The 26,118-nt window shown below is 37.3% G+C and overlaps 1 protein-coding gene across 2 annotated transcripts in view; it reads left to right on the top strand.

Annotated features, from left to right (window-relative positions):
* LOC106492491 (collagen alpha-1(XIX) chain-like) overlaps nt 1–25,218 on the top strand; it is a 33,528-nt gene extending 8,310 nt beyond the window's left edge. The window contains exons 6-14 of one of the 2 annotated variants that reach the window (XM_013952342.2): nt 3,371–3,415; nt 3,524–3,586; nt 5,153–5,188; nt 5,344–5,388; nt 10,942–11,112; nt 12,092–12,158; nt 17,963–18,118; nt 24,692–24,769; nt 25,008–25,218. In XM_013952342.2, coding sequence (XP_013807796.2) covers nt 3,371–3,415; nt 3,524–3,586; nt 5,153–5,188; nt 5,344–5,388; nt 10,942–11,112; nt 12,092–12,158; nt 17,963–18,118; nt 24,692–24,769; nt 25,008–25,144 — 798 coding nt within the window. In that variant the 3' untranslated portion in view covers nt 25,145–25,218. Of the gene's footprint in view, nt 1–3,370; nt 3,416–3,523; nt 3,587–5,152; nt 5,189–5,343; nt 5,389–10,941; nt 11,113–12,091; nt 12,159–17,962; nt 18,119–24,691; nt 24,774–25,007 lie in introns of those variants that run through there. The other variant, XM_067294822.1, reaches the window with a different exon arrangement.
* Nucleotides 25,219–26,118: the final 900 nt, after the last annotated feature.

Here is a 26,118-nt window from a genome sequence, read left to right as displayed (position 1 = left end):
CGGTAAGATAGGGACTTAACAAAGTTCAATCATAAATAAGAATGATTTAACAAGGTTCGATTGGCAAGGTTCACTCGGTTATTTACTGCATGAAGGACAGGGTCAGATTCAAGTGTGAAGGAGACCCTCCCGTTGAGTCACGAGGTTCAGAATGGACCCCCTTGCTTTCCAAACTTCTGCAAGATGTCTGGGTGCGGCTGGATCCAATCATAGTCCCAGACTTGGTCAACGGTTCATGTCTAAAGGAGTGTGTGCAGAGGAGACCCTCCCGTTGAGTCACAAGGTTCAGAAAGGACCCCCTTGCTTTCCAAACTCCTTCTGAGAGGAGCCTGGGTGTGGCTGGATCCAGTCCTAGTCTCAGACTTGGTCAACGGTTTATGTCTAAGGGATTATGTGCACAATTAATCAGAGATATAACTCAGCAAAGTTTTGCAAAGTTCGCAAAGTTTCAGCATGCTATTAATCATGAGGATCTGTCATGGGTAAGGAATCACTCAACCTTGAGGAGTAACCTTGAGAGGCGTACCTGCTCAAGAGTAGGTTCTGCAGTGCAGCCCACTGCCATGCAGGAGAGCTCAATGGGCTTTGGGCTGCCCCCTGTTTATGGGGGAGGAGATGTTTGACTCAGAGTCATATTTGCATGCAAGATGGGTCTTAGTTGGTGCATGCTCAATTAGTCCCTGCCTACATGCTGTTTACAGGGAGGTCAGGTTGAGGGGGAGAGAGCACATCAGTGGGGGAAGGAGCACACCGTCACATCAGCTAAGGAAGCATATGAGATTCTTCTCATTGCCACAGTTTAATAAAGACAATTTATAAAGTCATTTTCAGTATTCCTGGAGATTCCCAAACCTCTGAGCATCCTTCTATCATAAAGAAATTTTATAGCCATTAGATATTGCAATCCATGAGGATCCGCATATCAAGTCAATCAAACATTTTCATTAGGGAATGTTTTTGTCAGCTATTTATATGTGGTATTAGAAGAAGTTTCTGAAAGTCATCCAGAAACTTTGTTGTAGTTGAAAGTAAATGTAGCTAATGATAAATTGAAATTATAATTATTCATTCATGTTTCTAAAGGAAATAAAGAAAACTTTTCTTTCGATTGCATTCACAGTTTACTAAAAAAAGTTCATCCATTTTTCAGGAGGCAATATGGAGTTATTTATATGCAAATACATTTATTATTAAATTTGGGCAACTACCAATCCATTCAAGAGCTGTTTTTAAATTATAAATATGTGCTTATGAAATAAAGAGGAATATGTATCTACGCACTCCATTTCCATTAGCCACCGATTCAGTATGTTTACTGTGAGTTCCAAGAGTGAACACTGGACTTAAATAGCTAATTTAGTTAAGATCTCCTAAAACAAGTAAAAAGTACACATTTAAAGGAAAAAGAAAAGTATTTTTCTGAGTTTTGTAGCTCATATAGGAGTATTGAAGTTTGATGCTCTGAAATATACTGCATGGTGTGAATCAATAATGCAGTAGCCAGTTAGGCTGATCATAATTGTTCATTCCCTATGTATTTCCCTCTGGATATGTTCCAAGACTTATTCTTGTTCCAAGTGTTGCTCTCAATTCTAGTTGGATACGAAATATTTAATGAGTTCACTTCATCGTTGATGCAAAGTATTCTGTTGCTTAGGTCTAATTCAAATGAAATCCACTAAAATAAATTATTTCTTTTAACATTTTATGCTAATCAGTTTTAATTAACAAGTTAATAGATTTATGAGAGACATTACTTTTTAGCAGGCTGGGAAGAGTTTTGGAAATGTATCCACACATCTTACTGGAAGAGAATTTGTCCTGCCTGCCTGACATTATTTCCTAGATTCAATAGAGAATGTTTTTCCCATTTGGAGGTATAAATGTCTCATTCTAGCTTTGGCTTTTTGCTCAGTGGGATTATCAGAAAAGCTTGGACTGAGAGGCTGCGAGAATTACCACAGATGCCTACTTCCTCAGCATGAATCCTCAGTCCTGTCATTCCTGAAGTTGTCACTAGTGTTGATGTGTTAGTTTCCTCACTTATACAAGTCAGTTCAGGATCTGGTCCAATGATATTTCCAGGGAATGCAGGTTCAAGGTTATAGATTCTTGTCTGATGCTGAATAACCTGGTCTGACTTTGTTGCTGACCCTGCTTTGAGCAGGAGCTTTGACTAGATGACCTCTTGAGGTCCCTTCCAACATGAATTATCCTGTGTTCCTGTGCATAGATCTGTTAATATCTTCTTCAAGCTGCCTACAGTTAGAATAGCAGGGTGCTGTGTCCACCACTAATATATATGTATATCAAGGCCTAAATAGGATGTGGGCCTAAACTGGGTCTATTACCAACTCCTTGATCAGGGCGGAGTATTGACTGTGATGTGCTGAGGGAGATAAGAGGCTGCAGAAGCAGGAGTGTGGTCATCAAGGAAGGCTTCAGCTAAGATTGGATGAATGGCACACCAGGACATGTCACAGAGACTTAATTTTTAAACATAACCAGCTAGTGCTTTAACTGCTTTAAGAGTGCTGAGAAGAAAATCCCCAAGAGGTGAACTTGACTTTGTGCAGAGCAGAATATAACACATAACAGTCAAGGAAACAGTGTGATAGCAACTATAATGCACTTAGATCCTACCTCCTTCCAGGAACAACAAAAGCTAAAATCCACCGTGGATGCACCCAACCTCTTTTTGCCCATTTTTCAAGTCTTTCTTGATGGGCTGTCCAGTTCTTTGTTTTCAGCAGGTTTTTCTTCCATGATGCCTGCAAGGAATAACAAGATAAGCAAGTTTGCTAAAAGCAAGAAGGTATCTTTCAAAAAGCTGAAGTCATCTAAAGTCATTATCTAAATGATGAGACTAGAAAGGATTATCAACTCTGGCAGGTGCAACTTAAAACTGCAATAAAACTGGTCAGAAAAAGAACTTGAAGAAAATTTGCAAAAGGTATCACGTCAGTAATAAAACCTCTTTAAAATATATCAGGAGCAGGAAGTACTTGAGGAGAAAATTTTTTGTTATACATATACAGTGATGAACTCTAATCTGACTATTACCACCCAAGAAGGAAATCATGGGGTTGTAAAAGAAATTTCCATGAAAACATTATCTCAGTGTTCAGAAATGAAGAGACCAAGTGGTTAAATTAATTTGTGCACGTGAGCCAGAATAACATTGTGCTTATGTAAGCTGCTTTATAAAAAAAAAAAAGAAATGATAAAATATTTTTTCTGTCTTAAAGCATTTGTTGAGCAATAACATGAGTATTTCAATCAAGTACATCTCCTGTCTTATTTTTTAGCTAAGAGAAATCAGTGTTTTGTTTTCTAGTAATTTTGAATTTTTAATGTTCTCTTTTTGCAGGGAAAGACTGGATCTCCAGGATCCCCAGGGATGCCAGGTGAACCTGTAAGTGCAAATTTGAGTTCTGGACTATAAAGATAGTACACAAATATTTCAAACACTGAATGCAAGACTTACGTGCAGATTTTTTGTGTGTGTGTTCTTCTTTTTAAGGGTGAAAGAGGACCTATAGGAGATATAGGATTCCCTGGGCCAGAAGGGCCACAAGGAAAACCAGTAAGCAATTATATACTGAATATATACATTCACTGCAAAAACAGGCATCTTAATTTGTCAGAAGTTACAAAAGAAATAAAATTACATCCTGCTTTATATTATCCTAGGTGTCTTTCTAAGAATATATACAGCTATAGTGCTCATAGTAGTCATACAGTCAAGAGTTCTTTTTATATGAGGGCCCAGTATTGTGATGTTTTAATAATTAATGTTTTGAGATCCTTTGAAGGTCCTTTGGGTCTTGTTGACATGAAGGATCCTGTAGTATTTTTTGTGAAGGAGAATGTTAACCCAGACATTCCACACAGTCTATAAGGATGGGGTAACAAAATGCATTCCCAATTTCAGTTTAGATAGAGAATTGTTTGCTTCGTGGCTCTCTCATTAACTCCTCTGTATACAGGTAATGCAACACTGTGGCTGAAACATTTACTATTCTCTTAGGATATGTCTAAACTGATGTCCTCATTTGAAATGCAACAGCACAGCAGACAGCAGTGTATTGTGGCACTGCCTGAGCTAGTTTAAAACAACCTAGTTTATATTCCAGCAGCAGTTCCGTTAGGGTAGCACAGAACTAATTAACTCCCCGTAAGCCTGGTGTTTCAGTGCCAAGCATGAGAAGTAGCCCATTTAAGTTTGTTACCATGTCTCCCCACCTTATGCTTCTGTCTTGAAATAAGAGGAAAATTTCAGTAACTTCTGCACCAAATTGGCCCAGTTTAGGAAATCATTGTAAAATCCCTGTCACTAATAACATTTTAAAGCTGCAGTGCCTACTTCCATGGGTTGTGTCAGGGAGCGACAAGGGTGGGCACTCTCTGAGGCAATGTCCAGTTACAGTTTGGGCGATAATGTGGGTCTGAGACTGTTTCCAATAGGTGGTACGAATGAGACCACTCTCTTTTGGGAAAGAAAAATATTTAGCCAAGTAGGTTGAAGTAGTACCATGCAACAGGTCCCAAAGACCAAAGAATAGGTCTGGCCCACTTACTATTAAGGCATAGTCTCTGTAACAGCACAGTGTTTTGAGGGAATAGGTCTGGATTTCTCCTAAGACACTGAAATCATCTTTAGGTTATATAGGACAAGAAAATAGTCTATTTATCTGTTTACCTTTTACTTCCTGTTATGTTCCTGTGCAAAACAACATCAGTTTAGGGCTACTATCTAGAACAAGAGGAATTTCTTCTATGATTATGTAGTGATGAGGTAGGACTAGAAAAGTGCATATCCAGTTCCATGTTCCACATGTTTGCAAAATTCCCATATAACTTGTCATTTAAAGTTGCATGCTCATTAAAGTTGATGCACATCATGTTGCCGAAGATATTTTTTTCACTTAGTTAAAACTTAACATGCTTGCAGTTCAGTATGGCCCCAAGTTCTTTTCTTTCACATGCCTCAAGGCTATTTGTGAGTATTTTAATATTGTAAGCACACAAACTGCTGACTCCACAACTTCAGAATGTGTATTGATATCATCACTAAATATTTACCCTTTATATTTTTAAAATACATATACAGACCCATAATTATAAAACAATTGTGTTTTTTTTTTTATAGGGAATCAATGGAAAAGATGGATTGCCAGGTCCTCCGGTAGGAAAACATACTTTTGAAGACTAGTATATCTTATTCTTCACAGATAACATAACTGTCAATCCTAGGCAGTTGCTTTCACTTTTGCTGGCAGATGAATATACAACACAGCTTTTTAGAAATATGTTTAGCTTTTTTCAAAATCAATTTTTCAGGGTGCTGTGGGGAGACCGGGAGATCGAGGGCCCAAAGGAGAACGTGTAAGTTGCCTGTTTTAATAACTTTTTCCTTTTTCTGAGCATCCAAGCACCTTGTTAGGATGTATTTTAAAGGAAAAAACAGCAAATTAATTTTCTCTGAACTTCAGGCGGTCTTTTAGACACTTAAGAGACTCAGTCCCAGAGATCACTTTGATTTAAGGAATGAGAATTTAATTGGCTTCTGCATTTAGAGGAAAAACACATTTATAGATTTTCTAACACTGTTGTCTTGGGAGGTATAAACTGATCAATAGGGTGAAAATTAGCAAGTAGATAATTCCATAGTGATGCAGGTAGAGCCTGAAGGAGCAATAAAGCTTCCCCCATCTTCAGTTGCAAGAAATGCAACTGTAGACACTGAGGAGACATGGGGTTTTAACCATTATTACAATAATTGTCACTTACAGAAATTAACATTTTGCAATGTTCTATTCCTGCCTTTAAGGCGAAAAATAAGATTTAAGAATCTTCTTGTTGTACAGCCCACTGTGTACTGCAGTACTTTGCTCAACCTTGACCTTATCAGTGTTATCTAACTGAATGTCCTGCAGCTAAAACCATAGACACACAGCCAGAGGAAGAGGCTGAACCTATAAATACATGACCTTGAAACATACACTGACCCCACCTAAAGCCACATCTTCAAGAGAATTTACCAGGTTTTGGCAGCACTGTTTGTATCTGGGCAGACTGCAAGCAAAGTGACTGCACAGCAGCAGAGAATTTAAGAAGTAGCTTTGAACGATGCATTATGCTAATGGGCTGGGATTCATTTGCAACTGTCCATCCTTTTTAGCAGGGAGGAAGACGCTGAAAAAAACTGTGAGACAGACATGGCCTTAGCTCTCTTCATCAGAGTAAAACTTGGGAAGATTCAGGAAAAAGGAAGAGGGTCTATTCATTCCAGTCTCATCAGTGAAAGAATGCATGTGTATGCATACAAATATATATACATATGTACACACACAAACTTGTGTGTGTGCGTGTGTATGCACATATATATGTAAATATAGATCTATGTTTGCTCCCAAAGAGGCCTCTCTCATCTCTGAATCTGCTCTCTCTTCTCGGATCACTGGCTAACAGGCCACAATCTAGCCCTCCCCTGTACAAAATAGCATAGCTATATGCTAAAAATTAATTCAGTTTTCAGAAGTATTTTTGGCTCAAGTGATAATCAAAATCTCTCACAGCCTTGGAAAGCAGAAAAGTTATAAATAAGCCCAATGCAGTATCTGAACACAGATTTAAGAAAGCAGCAAGTTGTGCTTTGTAATTCTTCAGGGAAAAAAAAAGGTCAATAACAAGGGGAGATTTGCTTAAGGACTATAAAATACACAGCAGAGATCTGCATCTCAGAAAAGAGGTCAGTGGGAGAGCAGGATTTTTTTTTCCCTGGATCAGATATTACAGTCCTGCTTTTGTGAGAAAGATTGCAATGATTACAGAAAATAATATAAAGCCAAATTTTTCTTGCAGCAGTTATTATTACTGCTGTCCAGTATATTCCTTCAGTTTGAGACCAGCTATTGCAATTATAGAAAAGGCAAGCATCAAAATTGGAAGGACAGAACAATACTTCTGAGGTTTTCATATGTAATATATCTTTATAGAGTCCACTGTGAGAAGGAATAGGTCACAAGGGCTGAGATAATCTTAATCTCCTTTGAATGACTAAACACTGCTGCTATTACTACACACCTTAATGGCCAACCAATTGAAAATGTATGGCTTATATCAATTTGATGTATGCCTTTCAAGTCACATCTACAACAGATTAAAATACTGGTGGCTGACTCATTTATTGCTATTTGCATACCTCAATCATAGACCAGGAGCCCACTGTACTAGAGCATGTAGAAACCCAGACAAAAGGATAGCTCCTCCTTCATGGAATTTACCTTTTAGTACAAAGTTAAATGCAAGTATTGAGAAAACACTAGAAAAGAGAAAGACTGTACAAATCAGCACAGTAGGCAGAGATCTCAAAATCCAAATGTCCTATCCTTTTTTTGTACACATCATAGCAAAGAATACTTTAAAAAGGAATTTGGAGGAAGATAATGATCTAGTTTTATGAATTTTTACAAGGAGCTTCTTCCAAACACGAGCGAAACACTGGAAGCGGTTCAAAAATGCTTCTTTGAAAAGTGACTGTATTATTTGATCTGCCTCCTACACGTTGACAACCTGTGAAATAGAATCATTTAGAAGAAAAGCAAATCCAGCATCAGCTTCACACTGCCATGGTCTTAGAGAAGCCTACATTTTCCTTTGTTTCTAGTAGACTAGCTATCCATACCTACTCTGCTGAGTTTTAAACCAATAAAATGATACATGTATATTTATGCTTTAAATAATACTTAATTGGACAGAATGGAGTGTGTTCAACATCTCCCAATACTAGACTTCATTCTCAAAAAAATTAATAAACTAAAAATTATGTTAATGGCTGTACTTCTTTCAACTTTTGCGAAAACATACTGTAGAACACGAGTTGTTCTTCAGTTTTATCTTACAATGCTTCAGGTTGCTATGAATGAAGTAGAACATAAGGGTTTTGGATGCAAAAACTTTGTAAGTCTGGGAAAGAGCCTATTTCCTGCAGACTACAAAAGTTCTGTTTCTCCATCAAAGTCCTTTCTGTACCTTGAATTTCATAATGTGCTCCATTACATGTCCTGGTATGATAGGTGCCTGCAGGAGAGAACACTTTTTCCTGTAAATCTTAAATTTATAGAAACCTTTTTGTGCCTCTTCCATCAGAATATTCCTCTTCCCCGTTTTCCTACTCCCATCAATTCTTGAAAATTTGAGAGACTGAGACAAGGATTACATGTATTTTTTTGGTATCACTTCATGTCTTCTCTTTTTCTACTGAATAGCTAAAGTAGCTGTGTGTCTGCAGGCAATCATTCATGTTTAGAGTTTTGCCCAGCTCTAAATATTCATGCCCGAAAAATAAAACTGGAAATCAGGTGTATGCAATATTGGAGAATAGCTCTTTTAAGAGAAACATAAGATAATACATCTTACAAATATGTAATCACATAGAGATTGTTTACATGTCACTCTGACTTCCCTGAATATGTGATCGTGTCAGTAGTTTTGGCAGATTAAAAATTATATATGCAGGACAATGAGATTTCAAATTTTTACAGGGTTTTGGGCTTGTTTTTTTTTTTTCTCTCTCTGGGTAGGATTTCCAGAGTTCACTTCCTCTGCACTCTTATCAAGAGCAATTTAAACTCCAGTCAGGAATGCATTATGATTTCAGTTAATCCAATAAAACATCACATGTCACAGCGGTCTTTGTAGTGAAGCTTAATTATAGCCGGTAATAAGCTCTAACTCACTGGAAATCAAAGAGATTTGGAGGACAAATGAGTGATAAAATTGTGTGCAACCTCCTACATGCATCCTTACCTTCCTCTCTGTCTTTTTAATCTTTACATGTCATATAAATATGATTTTAGAATATAACTACAGTTTTACTGTTTTATCAGTTAATAGTGTTTCAAATCTGAGTACAGTTTACCAGTACTTGTTATAGAATAAGATTGCAATTAATTCCATTCATTTACCTCTCATAGTGTAGATTGTGGATTACTCTGGTAAAGATGTAATCAATTCTTGGTGCTGTTTGCTCCTTATGGTGGTATAGCTTAAGTGATGCAGCAAGGACAGTCAGTGATCCTTAAGAACCATCAACTAATCATCAACAGTCTGAACGCAAGATTTGGTCCATAGCTATAGTTCAGCAAACTAATAGCTAATGCTTTAAGTCATTCTAAAAGATTTAATTTCTTACAAATAAAACAAATCAAGTCCTATCTCAGCCCATGTTGGTAGCTGTTTCTGGCCAAAACGCTGGCCTTTAATTTATTTTGTTTGCAAGGAATTCACTCATTACAAATGGGTTTGCGTATCTGTTGGTTATTTTCAGGAACTGAAATTGTAGAACAGGCAAAATGCAGAAACACGCATTTCGCCATGTTCCTTTTTATCCTGAAGGTCAAATACCTGTTCAGAAATCTTCTGTATTTCTTTTCTCTTACTCATACCTGTTACACTGATTCTTTATATTTTTGCATAAGCTTATCTTGAAAATCATATGTTTGTACCCTCTTTGATTACCTTATCAGCTACCTTCTAGCTGAAAAGTATACAGTCTGTTTATTTCTTTTCTCTCTTTTTTTTTTTTTTTCCAGAGAAGGAATGACCAAAATGTAGTCTGCAGGATAATGTAGGCAGATAAAACCTACGGTGGTAGCTTTCTGCAGTCATCGTATTAGGGACATTGAGAATACTGGGCAGATGGCCAATGAAGCACCCATTCAGGCTGTGCTTTTTATGTGCCTGCAGATTCCTATTTATCCAAATGCAACATTTCAATGAAACTTCAGTCTTTTTACACTTTCATTCCATTGTTTCTTTCACTCTGTTTTCATCTGTATTGTGTCTTTCTGCCCATGGGTTTTAACCTACCCAACCTCCTCTTCTTAAGCCCCACTATAAGACTTTTGCTTAACCTTTGTGAGACAAAGGATGGATAAAGGATCAGACCATTGTTGTAAGACATGGGCAGTCTAAACTCAAGTCTTTTTTATTGTGTGACATTGGTCTGGATCCAGAAAAGAGTTTAGACATGGCTCAGGAAGGAGTCCGCACCTCTGCCAGCTAAGCACCCTCAGTCACTTGACCACAAAGGCATCCTCCTTCTCTGATCTTAGAAATTTGAACTGATTTTGCTTTGAGGTTAATGCTCTCTAGAGCACCTTGATAGCCAAGCCAGTCTCCTAAAAAGAGTGAGATGGGTTTGGATGATCTTAGATTGAAGGGGGAACAGAATCCTGGTCTTTCATCTTGAGAGAGTGGCCTGACCATTGGGATGTCATATGAGTAGTGAGCAGCATCCCTCTTACATTTTGAGTGAGAATTGACAAACTGATGGGGGGGGGGGGGTTGTGGAGCTTATTCCTGAAGGTCTGTGGTAGTCATGTTCTCATCAGATCTAACAAATTGCAATTTTAAGAGTGAATAGAGGAGACCCTAATCTGAAGGTAACAGTTGGGTATAAGATGAAGAGGGGCATGAAACTGTCCAGTCTTTCAAGGCATTAGTGTGTGCAGAAACAAAATATTAGACATCTAGGGAATTTATTTTTTTTACAGAAAAAAATTTATACCTTTTGCCTGGAGGAGCTTGAGCACCTAAATTCTACCTGTGTCATCTTTGACATTTCTAGGTCATTTTATGGATCAGGGCTTTAAACTTTGTGCACCCCAACTCTATACTTGAAAAGTAGGTTACAGTCACGTTATTTTTTTGTTGTTGAGTTCAATATTAGAAGTGTAAAATAACAGAATATTACCCTCTGTGTTTTCAAAGACAGGATTAGCCTGTAAAAATCAGCTTCCCTGCATAACATATTTGTCTAAGAAATGCCTATTTCTGAACAGAAAAGAAGTTTCTCTTTAACGTTCTTGGATGACTTTTCCTAGTTAGTTCTACTGTATGCAATGGTTTTCTTTATGCTTTTATTTTGCACAGGGAGATCAGGGTATTCCAGGAGACAAAGGTCCACAAGGTGAAAGAGGGAAACCTGGACCATCAGGCGAAAGGGGAGCTATAGGTCCTATTGGGCCACCAGGAGACAGAGGCCATCCAGGATCACCAGGTCATCAAGGTCCCCCAGGTTCACCAGGACCCCCAGGTTTTCTGGTAAGAAAATACAAGTTCTGAGTTACTGCTTGTGAAGTCAGTAGACATGAAGGTAGCATGTGCTGAGCAGTGGAAACTCAACCAAGCAATGCAACAGTATCATAAAAACTAAAATTTCTCTTCAGTTATCAGATGTGGAAAAAATTCTGCCCAGGTGATCAAGCAGTTCTTTTGAATTTTGCTTTTCACTATGTGAGTGCACATGAGCTACTTTCAGAGCAGTTGTTAGGTAATGCTTAACTTATTTAGCTCCTAACAAATCAACAGATGGCTACTCAATGCAATTAATTTTACAAGTTTTTCATAAACTTAAGAGCTAAAGTGTACGTGTTTGCAAATGAGAATGAAATACAGGCAGACAGAAATGATCCTCAATAAAAGAGAAATTATCACTCTACCTGTTGTTGTATATACCTTGGTTTGTCTCCACATGCATGCACACAATTATATGTGTTGTGCTCTTTTTTTTTTTAACTAATGAGATACCTTCAATCAGATAGAATAAAGCTCTAAAAAGCTTTTCTAGTGTAAGTTATTGGTACTCTGATACGGTATTATTTACTTGGCTGTGCATCAAAGCAGCTAGTCCCTAATGGAGGTGAGAAGCTGACGAACATTATATGAAAGGCAAATAAAGCATAATAGTATGACTGGACATCCTTAGAACAGTCTTATGAAAAAGCAATATTAATAGTTTCAAAGCACATATAATATGCTGATCGTCCTGATAGTTGAGAGTGCCTCTGCTACTTTATGGTATTAGAGACCTTCATAATGTTATAATATATTTGGAATAAGATGGCCTTTTCAGTTAAGTGAATAACACAAATATTTTGGAACATTTTATTTTTGGTGAAAGCTTTGCATGCTTAGTGCCAATTTTAGCATCTTTTGATTTTGTAACATTATAAAAGTGCCCTGAGTATCTTTCTTCCTTACTGAATAACTGATATATATCACCTCTTTGTTTCCTCATCAGGCTGATACAGTTTCATCTGAAGAAATAAAAAAATATATCAAACAAGAGGTTCTTAAGGTTTTTGAAGGTAAGAAAATGAAGTATTATACAACTGAATCTGAATCTTACATTCTGTCCTAAATGTTTTTATTTCCCTGTAGCCTTTGTATACATTTCTAACATTTGTGATCTAACTTGCATTGTACTTGAATAGCTGTCTTGTTGCTATACCTATCAGCTAAGTGCTGATGTTTAGAACTATTTAATATAATTCAAACAAATAATTGTTATTATAAATTAAAATATCTGTTAACCAGAGTATTTCCTTCTGAAGAAGATTAGAATTAAAAGATAGTTTGCTTCAGATGATAGTCATGGTATCAAACAAATATATGTATCATTGTAGATACACATTCATGTACATAATTAAGAATAAGAATTAAAATCTATAAACTGAGCTAAAATGCAAAGCAGCTGAAATTGGTATAAGTAAATGCCTTGTTTTCAGTTTTACTTCCAGTGAGTTTAGAACTTTACCTATCCTGTGCTTTTATTAAAAAGAAGTTCACATAGAAATCACAGTTTCTGTCAAGCTATATTAGCTTCTCTTTCAGTTTTTAATTAAAAGCAGCTTCAAAATCAGAAGTGTCATTTATTAGAGGTACTTTTTTTCCCCACTGAGTAAAACTATTGCTGTTAGAAGGACACAGTTAGCAATCATGGGATGCTTTATATGGTTGGGGGAAGGGGGTTCTATTTTCAAATGAGCCTGCATTGTGGTGGACAGGGGATTGAATCTAAACAAACAGTGTACTTACTGCAAAAAAGGCAAACTGCATACTGAACTACATTAGGAGGAGTGTGGCCAGCCCATTAAGGCAAGCTGTTATACCCCTCTGCTCAGTACTGGTGAGGCCACATCTGGAATACTGCATCCAGGTTTGGGCCCCCCAATTCAAGAGGGATGCGGAGAAACTTGAGAGAGTGTAGCAAAGGACCTTCAAGAGGGTCAGGGGCCTGGAGCATATGACCAAAAGGAGAGGTTAAGAGCTGGACTTGTTTAGTAAAAACAAAGAGGAGGCTGAAGGGTGGTTTAGTCTACACTGTTTGAGTGGTATGAGTGAAATGACCACATATTACAGCATGGGAGGGTCAGATTGTACATTTGCAAAAACTTTTCCTAATCGGAAATTAGGAAAACCTAGGACATAGTGCAGCATTGGAACAGATTACCCAGAGAAGTTGGAGGTTTTCAAGATTTAGCTAGACAATCTATGGTTGACCTGATCTGGGGTTGATGATAGTCCCACCTCAGGCAGGAGGCTGGACCCGATGAGCTCCAGAGATCCCTTCCAGCCAGCATTGCTGTGATTCTGTTCTGCAAGGCAAACTTTTTTCCACATACTCAGATTCATACATCCTGCTAGGTTTGCTTCTCTTGAACAAATCATACTGTCATCATACAAGAGAATATGTAATAGAGGTTAGCATTGAAAGGAAGGTTGCTCTAAATTTTAATCATAATGGCAACTGTAGGTATGCTTGTTGAATCCCTTAAATTCATTAAATTTCTTAAATGAATGAAATGTCTGAAATAAATTATCTAAAAAACAGTTGCTTTTAGATTTCAATCCATGCTTCCCTCTCAGAAGCAGGAAAATTGTGAACCATGAAGACACTGAAAACTAACAAACATGGACACAACAGAAACATCTAATTATTTTGGCCACTTAGTGGATGACTATTTAAATAAAAGAAAGACTTGACAGCTTTCAGTTATGCAGGTCAAAACTGCCATGCGTTTTCAACAAATAGCTGTATTGATTAGGCATGCAAAGGAAATACACACATACACCAATTGACATAACCACAACATCAGCAAAATACTCTTTTTTTCATAGCTTGTGTACTGTGTGGGGAGGACTTGTCATCAATACAGTCTGTGTCTGCAATTTTACTGGCAAAGTCCATGTTTCCAGTCCACTTTCGGTTATATTACAATCTTCCGAAAGTTTTAGAGCAGGCATTAATAGTAGAAAAATTAACTGTAGATCAGTTTGTGGCTTGTTTGGGGTTTCTTTTTTAGTAAACTGCATGTTTAAAAATGTTCCTTGGATTACCGATGCATCCCTAGGTATTCTTGAGGTTGTTACCTGGGGTTGTGAAATAATAGAGAGATTTTGCTTGGATGGATTTCCAGTTCAGCAGATAGAGTCTCTAAGGGCACACTGCACTTGACTGTATTAATTGGAGTAGTTCTCAACATAAATACTGTTGGCATTTTTTCTGCATAATACTGGAATATTATATGCATTTTTAGAATATATATACAAAAAATGCCTAAGACGAATGAAAATGATATTTAAAACCTAAGACTAATTAATTTCATAATATAATAAATCCAGTGTCAAAAGAGTTGTGTAACATCTTATCTATAATTAGATGTAGTATTCAGACCAGAGTGGTTCCCTATTGCTTATGTGTAAAATGCACATATATAGAAAATATTTTAGCTAAAGTAATTATTGCTCTTACTTATGACGGTAATATTTAACTGGTGTAGTAATAACACATAAAATGTTCATATGAGAGATAATACAGAAATTAAGATGGTCGTTGGTTTTTTGTGGAGTTATCTCATTTCTTTTCTTTACTGTGAGGGCAGTCAAACTGTGGGACAGGTTGCCCAGAGAGGTTGTGGAGTCTCCATCCTCAGGGCTATTCAAAACTGACTGGACACCGTCCTGGGTGACCTGTTCTAGGTGACCTTGCTTGAGCAGGGGGTCAGGCTTGATGCTCTCCAGAGGTCCCTTCCAACCTCAACCATTCTGTGATTCTGCGTTTCAGAATATTTCTCTAGATATCCTTTCCTACAAGTCAGCCTTAAAATGGTAATATTCTCCACTTCAGAAAAGTTATTCATTACTTATTATTTTAACTACATCCTCACATGTTTGAGATGAAATTTGTGATTCAAATTAATTTCAGTCCCTATTCAGTCTTGAATATTGTGTATACTCTGATGTTTTTTCATTTATATTTCATATTTATTTAAGAAACACTAATTTATTCTAAAAAAAAATTGAAATACTGGCTCTGCACAATCGTTTGCAGCTTCATTTTCCCCCCATATGTTTGGTTTTGCTAATTTTCAAAGTTTTCTAAGTTTTAAGCATTTTATCCTCCCTAATCATTTTTCCTGGAACTTACTAGTTTTTTGTTATTTTTAAAAAGTTCGTGATCCAGACAAGAAACAAAAGAACAGATGTGATGTAGGTAGCCTGGCATTTGACACAACCAATTAATACCAAACAATAAGAGCAAACAGTTGCTCACAGTTCTTAATTGGAAAATGATTGCTTCACCTATTTATTATACATGTGTAAGTAGTAAACAAACATAAAGAAATGAGAACGTTTTGAACGGCTCACTGAACAAAAGAGGAATTCCTACAAAGCTAGAATTTTTATAGCCCCACTCTCATACGTATTGCCAGGGCTAGTCCAGGTATATCTGCTTTTCTGATTTAATTGTCAATATTACAGTATTTGTAAAAAGCTATCACAACTGGCAATAATTTTGTTGGTAATGAACATTGGTGGTATGGTCTGATTTTTCTTTCATGTTTGAAGAAAGAATGTGCATTTCTTTGAAAGAGAATTTTTCCAATCCTAGTCCTTAGTGGAAACTTATTTCCCTCTTGTTCCTTAAGGCTGCTTTTTCCCTCTGCGTTGTTTGACCTACTACAGCAGGAAGCTTGAGGATTTCCCTATTTCCTGACCTCTGTGATAAGAGTTGCCACCGGAGGTTGTGTGCTGCTTCCCAAGTACTGCAGAGCTCAGAATTCAAATGTGGTACTCTGTAATGGCAAATCCACACTTCGTCAAACAACCTCGTGCATAGTACATAGTATGAAGTTTCTTTTAAGACTAGTTTGATCTTTTCTGGGGTCTCTCTGCATAAGAGGCACCTTCTGATAATAATAGGAGGCCTATGTGTAGAATTGCTGCAGAATCGCACCCTAAATTTCTGTATTGTCATTCTTGCATAGAAATATTTAAAAAAAAAATTTAAAAGTGCCATCAAAAGACCTTTGGCATGTTTTGGATGAAAAATGCTCAGCTCAGTAAATTTATAAAATAAAGACAAGAGCTTTAGGCATAGGATCCCACAGCTGCGTGTCAAAGTAGAACTGTGGTTAAGAAAAGTCTTCAAATTGTACACACTTGACATATATCAAGGATCAAAATCTGTCTTGTGGTGTGAATACACTATTAACTTTTTTTCATTTCTTTTTTCCAAGAAAAACTTTTGTATCTTCAGAACAGAGACTAACCAACACTGTGCAACTGATCTGGGCTTAGTTAGCAAGATTAAGACTTTCCCCCACTCTGGGTGCATTGGAATTATTATGCTGTTCAGTGATCTCTGTTCAGCATTTCTGACAGTCTGAGGAGCTGGATGTCTAGTGACTTGTGTCCAAGGGTTCCAGAGCTCCCTTGCAGACCACCAACCTCCGGCACAGTTTTAAGCAAGTACCAGATTCAGCCAAGGCCTTTGCACTATATAAGTGTTCTTAGGTGTGTCTTTACTCTGGAAAGGAATCATCGATTCTTCCCCAGCACTGATTTTGTTTGGCAGTGGTAAAAAGCTGTAACTCATGTAGGTTTCTGAAATGGGCTCCTGCTAAAATACCACTAAATGATAGCTTCTCTTCAGTTGCAAAGCATACGTCTTATGTCTGCAATGTGACAGCTATTTTGTTATTAATTTATTGTGGATACAGGATAACGTCTTATCTTTGGGGGATAAAAAAAAACATATAAAGTTTGAGATTTTTTAAACTATTCAACCAGTTTTTCACTTCATAACAAAATTGTCATTCTGTGTATTTTCACCCTTCCCCAGACTGTCACTCCTCAAAAAGTTCAGCCTATTGTGTCTTGAAAGAGGAGTTTGTTGGCTAAGGTTCCATCCTTTCCCCACTCAAATAGAATGATAATGGATGTTTAGCTTGTTCATTAAAAAAAATATGTTAAAAGGTGTCTTGCCTACAGGGAATATTGTTTTTTATCTTTATAGCTTTATCCATTTTCTACTCCTCACTACTGTTTCCATAAATCTCCTATTTTTGGCTTTGTTTCACTTTGCCTATTTTCCACTCTATCATTTTGCTTATTTTTTGTTTTATGCCCACTCTTCTCTTTATTCAAATTATTTTCATAAATCTTAAAAACCCATCAAAGTATATACCTAAATAAAGTGTTGAATGCTTAGTTAAGTGTTTGAATCCAATGTGACTGAGACAGATTCAAGATTAGTAACAATTTTGAACACTGAGAGGTTACCAAGTGCACTTTGTTCTACTAACATGAATACTTCATGCTGAAATCTCTGCAGTTAGTAATGTTTGCTGAGCATTTATGGGGTTTTTACAATTTTGTTTAGGGTTTCAGCTCATCCCAACAACTACTGACAGTATTTAAGCTCTACTTTGCAATTTAATGTGAGTTATAGATATATAAGGTATCCCCTCATAGAGGTGTTAAATACTGATTATTCTGTCTTCATGTATTTTAACTACTTCCATCAAGAGGAGTCATTTGAAATATTGGAATATATTAGTAAAAGACAGAAGTGATAGAAACTTTAGTACAGGTTCATTCAGATTACTTCAAAGGGTAAAGACTCAAATGTTGAAGCTGGTTCAAAGTGAAGATCCTACTACTTATAGGAGCATTTAATACCTTGAAGCATTAACATTCTGAAGGGACTAAACACACTTACTTCTGGAAACTCATTTTGACTGGGACTTTAGGATTTATCTGTTTTTATGTATTTTGCTAGCAGATTTCTTATCCCCTTTCTTTCTTCTGTCCTTTGTTAATGAAGAGAGGATGGCTCAGTTTGTATCCCAGCTGAAGCTGCCTGCAGCAATGCTTGCTTCCCAAGCTCATGGAAAACCAGGGCCACCAGGAAAAGATGGTTTACCAGGGCCTCCAGGAAAAGATGGTTTACCAGGGCCACCAGGAGAACGTGGACTTCAAGGTAGGAATTTCAAAAAAATGTTTTTATGAATTGTATCTTGAAATCTTTATACACTTGCTAATGATCATTAAATGAGCCAGGACTACGTATCTAGCTTCCTAATGATTAACTTTTAAAACTATACTTATATTTTTCCAAACTAGAGCTAAATATTAACCCATAGTAAATGTGTGGATTTTATTGATTAAAAATTCCTAATCAGTGCATTTTATTCTAATAAATGATAAATACTGACAGATATCTAAAGCTGACAGATATTTAAACCTACTGTGGCAGTTATTTTTTCTCTAAAATACTTTAACAAGGAAGAAAAACTGTGCCAGCACTCTAATATAGCAGTTTACATCCTGATCCACATTGAGAGACCATCTTATCTAAGAAACAAATTTTGAGCTCCAAGTCTGAGTGCTTTCAGCTCTGATCCTGAGAATAGTGGGGAGGAAAGATTGAAGGCAAATATTGTTCTTTAAGAAGCAGTGAGAACTGAAATATTACAGCATGAATCCATCTTACAGTGAAATAATCTATTTTCACAAATCAACTTCAGAGTAATCAGCTTTTCACTATATCCCAAACTGTAATTTGTACATTGCAGTGCATTCAGGCAGTGCAGGACTCTTGTTCCACTGAACTGTCCTTCACTGCAAAATTAGCTTCAGGAAATCCAAAATCATCATAACTGTGTTCTCCTGTGGATTCAGCCTGTCAGAGTTTAAAGGAAGAGGAGAACAGAATAAAAGAAAAAAGAATTTATAGAATAATAATATTTTGTGGGTAATATGTAATTTGCAGTTTATCTGTAGGTAGTTCTTAATTATTATCTTTTGTTAGTTTGGTCTGCTCTGGAGTCAGAGCAAGTCAGACTGGAATGAAGAACATGAAAGCAAAACTGAAGATGTGTGGATCCTAAAGCTATCAGAAGAATAAAGACTTATTAACACTGATAAGAGCAAACCCTTGACAGAAGCTTGAAAAATGTGATGAGCTCAGAATAAGAAGAGCAAACAAGAATAAAGGATCAAGGAAAATAATAACAGACTTAGAGTCTTACAACACTGACTTCTTCATTATCTAAATATTCAGATCACTGTAAACAGTCAACTTTAATGTCAGTGCCAGATTGTTGAATGATTATGTATGTGGTGGATAGTCTCAGCTGGTTCTGGGAAGTAGCACGTTGTACTAGGCTTACTTTCCAGCTAGTGAGCATCAAGAGTGAAGATGATAGCTATGCCTGAAAACAAATAAAGCTGCTTTTTCGTGCCTTATGCTTAAGTAAAAGTAGTGCCCCATGTACACAGGATTTCCATATATTTTACCAGTATGCTCAATACTGTTTTTTGGTTAGTAAGAGTTAAACTAAGTGAGAAGCATTTATTTCTCTCATATATCAGAAGATATATAAAGTTATACTGCAAAAGAAAGCAAGCCAAAAATTTGTCTTGCATCCTTATTACACTATGAGTAAAAGGTATTACCCTGAGAGAAGCACACTTACAAATACAGTTCATGCCTTTCCCTGCTGTGCCTGTCCATGTTATTGTTTTGTGCCAACAGTAAAATGCAATTCATATCTCTGAGCAGATTGAAAAGTATCCATGCATATTTCAGTTTATTCTCAGCCATAAAAGATGTGGCAGGCAGGACTTTTTGGAGAAGCATGTTATACGCATGTGTGTCCGAGGCCATCAGGGTAGCATGCTATCTGCACGTATGCCCAGGTCAGCGAGGAAGCATGTTGTGTTCATGTACGTAGTTGGTATGCCAAGCAGATAATATGCATCAGGCAGGGTTTTTCATACGGAAAAATAGTATGGGGAGTGGGGGAACAGTGAATAAGTACTGACTGCCAGTTATTCATTACAGTAATTCTCGCTTGGCTGCAACCCAGATTGCCTGCTCCAGGTATTTAATAGGGTATTGCTCTGTGCAATAATATGCATCTGGGCTGCCAGAGTGAATCAGTGTCCGTTTTGGTCACTTACATGTCCCATATGGTCAGGGAAAAGTAGATACTTTTGAAGAGTAATTCATAGGACCTGTATGGACACTTCCTGAGCAGAGAGCCTCCTAGAGGAGGCAAGTTTTGCCTTGCCTTTATTTAAGGAATTCTTAGACTATTGGGAGTAGAGTCATTCTTTTGTAATGACTTCCAGAACTGGTACCTGCTATGCTTGAGTGAGGTTGGTCATAGTATGGCTCAGGTAGTTCCCAATGCTTTAGGTACAAATAATTTAGATTTTATATAATGGTCTCAGAAAAAACATAGCGTGCAAACAAAAAAATGACAAAGAGTTGCAACGTGAATGATGAAATATGCAGCTGGCAGTTAAACAGACTTTGTATAAGAATGATTGAAATATTTATGTATATATTTCCTCAGCTACAGGAAGCTGATACTGTGGGGCAACGTTACCAGTGAAAGGTACAGCATCTGTTTAAGGGAGAGCAGAGGAACTTGTTTACTATGTATGTGTTTTGAAGGATGCTAGTGTCTTGTAGACAAACAAGAAGTTTATTTAAACATTTTATTGACAGGTTTCACCAATGTCATCCATTTTGCAGACAATCAGTCAGATTCTGTCATGTGTTAGAGGAACTAGCTCAATTTGATTTGATTAGATTTTTAAAGATATAATAGAAAGTGAGTTTTGGTCCATTAGTCCAAATTCACATTGGGGTAATTTTGAAATCTAGAGATGCATATTATCTTTTGCATTAATATGACTATTGATTTTTGTCATAAAGAAAAAAAGGGTTCATACTAGTTAAACTTCACTGTTTCTATCGTATTAAGGAAGCATCAAGAGATTTTTATCGCTCCTCATAACTCATGGGAGCTCCAAGGAATCAAACATCCCAGCTCAGGAAAGAAAAATACCATGTGATGAATAGTGAAAATTCCTTATTTTTATTGCTGAACTCTGCTTTAAAATTTGTATCTCCTACTAATTTGTATGGTGGGAGCATCTAGAGGCCTTGGTTGACATCAAGAGCCCATTGTAGTGGATGCTGTCCAGACACAGTCACTCTTCTTAAATAACTGCAGAGTTTTAAAGTCTTGCCTCCCCTAAACTGTTCTTTACTGTGGAAGTGAAATCAGCTTGTTTTTAGTCTGATTTGAAAAACGGTTACTACCTTGCAGCCAAGAGGGCAGTGATGCACAGAATGGATTCAGAATGTGCACTGGAAACCGGATAAGAAGGGCTTGCTCTTAGCACCATTTCTGTTGCTTTGCAGTTTTGTATTTTTAAGAATGCAGTGATATGCACACTATTCGCACACTAAAATACAGTGGATGCTTTGGAATCATTGTTCTCTGTTGTGTTCATGTATTTGCCTCACATTTGTATTAAAAGAACCTCTGATTTCTCTGAACACTGCCATGCTAGTGTCAGCTGCTGCACTCTCCATGCAGATGGAAGAGGGTCTCAGGAAGATAGCTGGAATTCACTTGGGAGCTGTTTAAATGAGATAACTGTTTCTATCCCTCCAGAGCATACAGATATGAAATTATATCATTTTCAAGTAGAGCTCAGGCTGTTGCAATATTGATGCTTCTGACAGACTGTAATATTTGTAGTACTGGTAGATAGCACCAAACTGTAAGCTACATTTTAGCTATCACCAGTCTATGAACAGAAGAAGAGTGCTTATCTGTTTAAATACATACTTGCTACATACTACTACCAAGTGTTTACCGTACTACCCACATTGGGTACATGTTTACATACTTTAACTTTTGGGATGCAGGCATTACAACAAAACCTGTGGAACCCAAGTGCAAGGCTTTGGTAGAGCTGTTGCCTTTGGAAGTCTTCTGAATTAAGCAGGAACCTCTTACTGGAGTTGTGATTCTACCAGTAGAAATGTAAAACATTTGCCTTTATGTTCAAACCAATAAATCAAAACCTTATTCAGGTATATGATAATACTTTCCTTTGACTATGTATGAATTTGTCACTTTAAGCTCGGATAGAAGGTAATATTATCCTCTAGACGTGTAATCATGGCACCTGCTTCTGAGCAAAATATACCTCACTGAAAATCAGATATTTTACTGCCAGAATCACATATTGCATTGTTTAGATTGTTTACTTATAAGCCTGTTTACTTATATGCTTATATTCTGTTAAATAAATCCTTATTTTTAGAAAAGATACCTGGGAAATTTTATATGAAACTTCAGTGTCAACAAAACTTGCTCTGCCACTATGTACAAACTATACCTTTGTATATGTATCCAGATACAGCCAGTACTTGTTTACTCAATCCTTGTTCATACGTTTGCATAGGCAGGCTGCTGTTTGTACTATTGTGTTTTTTTGTCCCTATTGTCTTGAATTCCGGTGATGTTTACAGAATCTTTCAATCTATTTTGGTCCATTTTCAGCTATGTTATGTCGGTTATCTACAGTAATGCTATTATGGAGATTGTAAATGTGATATATCGTAAATGTGATTTCTCTCTTTTCCCCATAACTAAAGAAATGCAAAACAAATAGTTAGTGGCAGCACTACTTTGTAAAATTGTAATTAACTGGGTTTGTAGTGAGAAATGTACTGTAACTGTCTATTGTAAATTAAGAAACATAGAGATATATAATAAATAGGAAATGTAATAGACTTTGTGGTTGTGTGGTTGAGCTTCTCAGACTATCGCAACTACTATGGATTACACAAGATTTTCAGAGCCAGCCAGCTTTGCTGTAGTTATAAATATTACTATGGTCATTAAAGAGCAAACAAGATTCACAATGAATACCAACACCTTCATATTCCCTTTTCTGAGTGTCTGTAGCTTGTGTGCTTATGTGCCTTGCACAATTCTGTTTAACACAGCTTGGTTTCCAGAATGCATGATTAATAGGAAGTTTGTGTTTCTGTGACCTTTTAAACAGTTATTTCCTTTCGTTATGTTATACATGTCACCCTGCATGCATTTTCTACTGTTTTGCCTGTATGAATTCCACTGTCATTTCTTGGTTGGGGTATTGAGAGAAGAGAGTAAAATAACTGATGCTCTGCTTTAAAATCCAGGATGATTGCAATCAATAATAGAAATTCTACTGAAATGTATAATAAGCTTGTATTTAACAGAAAGTTTGAATGCCTTGTGTACCATTCCTATCTCATTGTGTCTGTTGTAACCCTGAGCTGGTGCCCACAGTGCTTATAATAGTTTCCTCCTTGATTGTCCTGTAAAGTAGCAGTGTTGCCGTAGACTGAGGCACGCTGCCAAGACAACCCTTGCCATTCATCTGCCGGTGCCCTTCATTCTTCATGAGACATAAGTTGCATTGATAGCACTATGCTGACTGGTCAGCTGTGTCTCTTCTCTCTTAATTTAAAATAAGTCACATCTTTCTCCCAAGAGAAAGTTTCTTGTATGGCATACCTGACACTGCAAATACTCTGGTCCCTGAAGCAGAACAAATTTAATAACAAATGCGACTAGAAGCTGGCAAATTAATCACCAGCATATGTCATCTTACATGCCAACAGCTGAGGTGTTCGGGAGGGTTTTCTCATAACCCTTTTAAAATAAGGGGTTGTGGCAGGTGTCACACTTGTTCCTTTCAAAATGCCTGAAAATCCTTTCATTCTCCCTCCTACATAATGTTGTTTAAATAGAAAAGCTATATCTTTACAGATTTTTAACTTGAAATAGTAAGCGAAATCTTATACTGATACCCGTGAGTTCTCTGCTCTGAGGCATCCAGAATGTCTCCAACTAATAAAAACGTAGCCAGAGTTTAAGAAAAAATAATCGCATAGTTTGGGTGTGAGTTGTAGCACATAAGAAGGTGGAAGCTAATTTTCTTTAATACAAAGCCATGACCTGTGAAGAAAACAGATACAAACATTCAAAATATAATTAGCGATCACACCATATCGACAATATATAGGTACTTGGGCCAAAGTAGGCTTTGCATGCTAGAACTCATAATCTGCACGAGCCCTCGAGACTCCTTATTCAGAGTAAGGGCAGCTGTATAACACTGGAGGGGGAGTCGATCTACTTTTATATAAGGTGGAATATCTAAGTATACAACTTCCAGCCCAAGAAGTTTACAGTCTAAAAAGTGCATACATAAAGAATTACATGTAGTAGCAAGGGCAAAGTCTCCCTCAGGTTTTAGGCTATGCCAGTGAGAAAGACTGACTGCCCTGGGCGGTTGTGCTTCTGTGAATATGGTCAGTGAAACGTACAGTCAGATGCCAGATAGCTTTGGGGTTGGTGCTTTATATCAGTTCACCAAACAGGTGACACTGAAGGAGAATATACAATAAATTCTTTATTAGGAAGGTAACTTAAAATCTTTGCGAAAGGTGAGGCTAGTAAATCTAGCAAGAGTCTTTTGTCAGAGGATGCAGCAGTTACTGCTAGAAATCCTCATATTTTCCAGAGGAACATGTAAACATAATAGTTGTATTACCAATCTCAGAAAAAAGTGTGCATCTGTTTTCACATTTGCATTTGGCTTGACAATTTCCTGTCAGTAAGATAGATAGCAGATTACTGTTTATAATAAGAGGACACTCTTATTTTCGTATCTTTATTCTGTGTAGGTTATAGAGGACAGAAAGGGGAAAGAGGTGAGCCTGGAATTGGACTGCCTGGTAATCCTGGACCACCTGGCCCTTCAGGTACAAGTCTCCAGATTTATTTATGCTATTGCTGTTCATGAACTAACACTCTTTTCTCCTCATTCTCACACCAGTTTTAGCTCAGTGTATTTTCTCCTGATTTTTGCTGTAGCGTGAGGTCGGATATCCCTGCCTTCTTGCAGACTAGCTGGTGTGAAGCTAACTTTCAGTGATATAATGCAGGACGCTGTTTGCACTCCGGCGAGGGTTGTGCTAATTGCTACATTTATTTTACCAGCTACTGGCCTGCCAGGCCCCCCAGGAACTCCAGGGTCACCCGGACCGCAGGGGCCACCCGGACCTCACGGAAGATGCAATCCAGCAGATTGCTATTACCACGTATCACAGACTCGGTTACGCACCAGTGGGAAATAAAAACCCTCTCCCAGAGATGCTTGGGTTCACAGCCACTTTTCACTTCTCTCAATAAGTTAATTTAATCTTTGAAATATTGGTGCATTTTTTTCCCTAGACACTGCATAGTATGCAGATAATTTTTAAGGCCTAGAATTGAGCCTTTGGTATGTTACTTGCAGTGTCATAATTATGCAATGATGCCATTTATTTTCCAGAGCGCATTCCATGTGTTGTTTCTCATATTTATTTTGCTTAGAGAAGAAAATAGGCCCAAATAATTTTCATAGGCTTCTTTCTTCAAACAGAAAATATTTTATTATAATTTATGACAGTATGTATGCCTCAGTATGTAAGCTGGCTCTATTTTTCTTGCTGGTGGTGTAGTTTAAATGGAGAAAATGCAGTTCTGAGGTTTTTAAAGTGTACCCATTAACAGTGAATGTCGGCTCTTAGCTGGAGTGCTGGGAACTCTGTTTAGACTAAACGTTATTCTCCCTTGAGGACGCTCCGGCACACCTTTCTGAAGCAGGTCTGTCACACACCATGAACACTATCAATCATTGCAGTAATTTCCTAGATGTCAAGGGAACGAAGGTGTTTATATGATCTCTCTATTCCCATGCAACATTTTGATTCAGGTTGACTGGAAATTCACCAGGCATTGCCCCGAGAAGCATTTCTTTCAACTGAATTTTATTCCAATTCAGAACTCGTGCATTTATTTAGTCACGGATACATTTACTCCAGATATTAAATTACTGGGGTCTGGTGGTGTTATTCCTACCTGAGAACTGGCACCTCTTCAAACAGTTAATGAGCTTAGTAAGTGCATTATCATTGCCTGGAACCAAGCTGCTCTGCCGTTATGTCTGCTTAAAGCCCAAAAGACCTCTTGCTGTAGAGCATAGCTATTAGGCGGCGAGACAGGCCAAGAAGGAACCCTCACGGCTCTCTAAACAGCTTCCTAATGGCTCGTTCTCCCTCTTTTTCCT

The sequence above is a fragment of the Apteryx mantelli genome, chromosome 3, assembly GCF_036417845.1.
Source record: "Apteryx mantelli isolate bAptMan1 chromosome 3, bAptMan1.hap1, whole genome shotgun sequence".
Lineage (NCBI taxonomy): Eukaryota > Metazoa > Chordata > Aves > Apterygiformes > Apterygidae > Apteryx > Apteryx mantelli.
The sequence above is the reverse complement of the archived record's forward strand: the minus strand, read 5'-3'. Positions and strand labels throughout refer to the sequence as shown.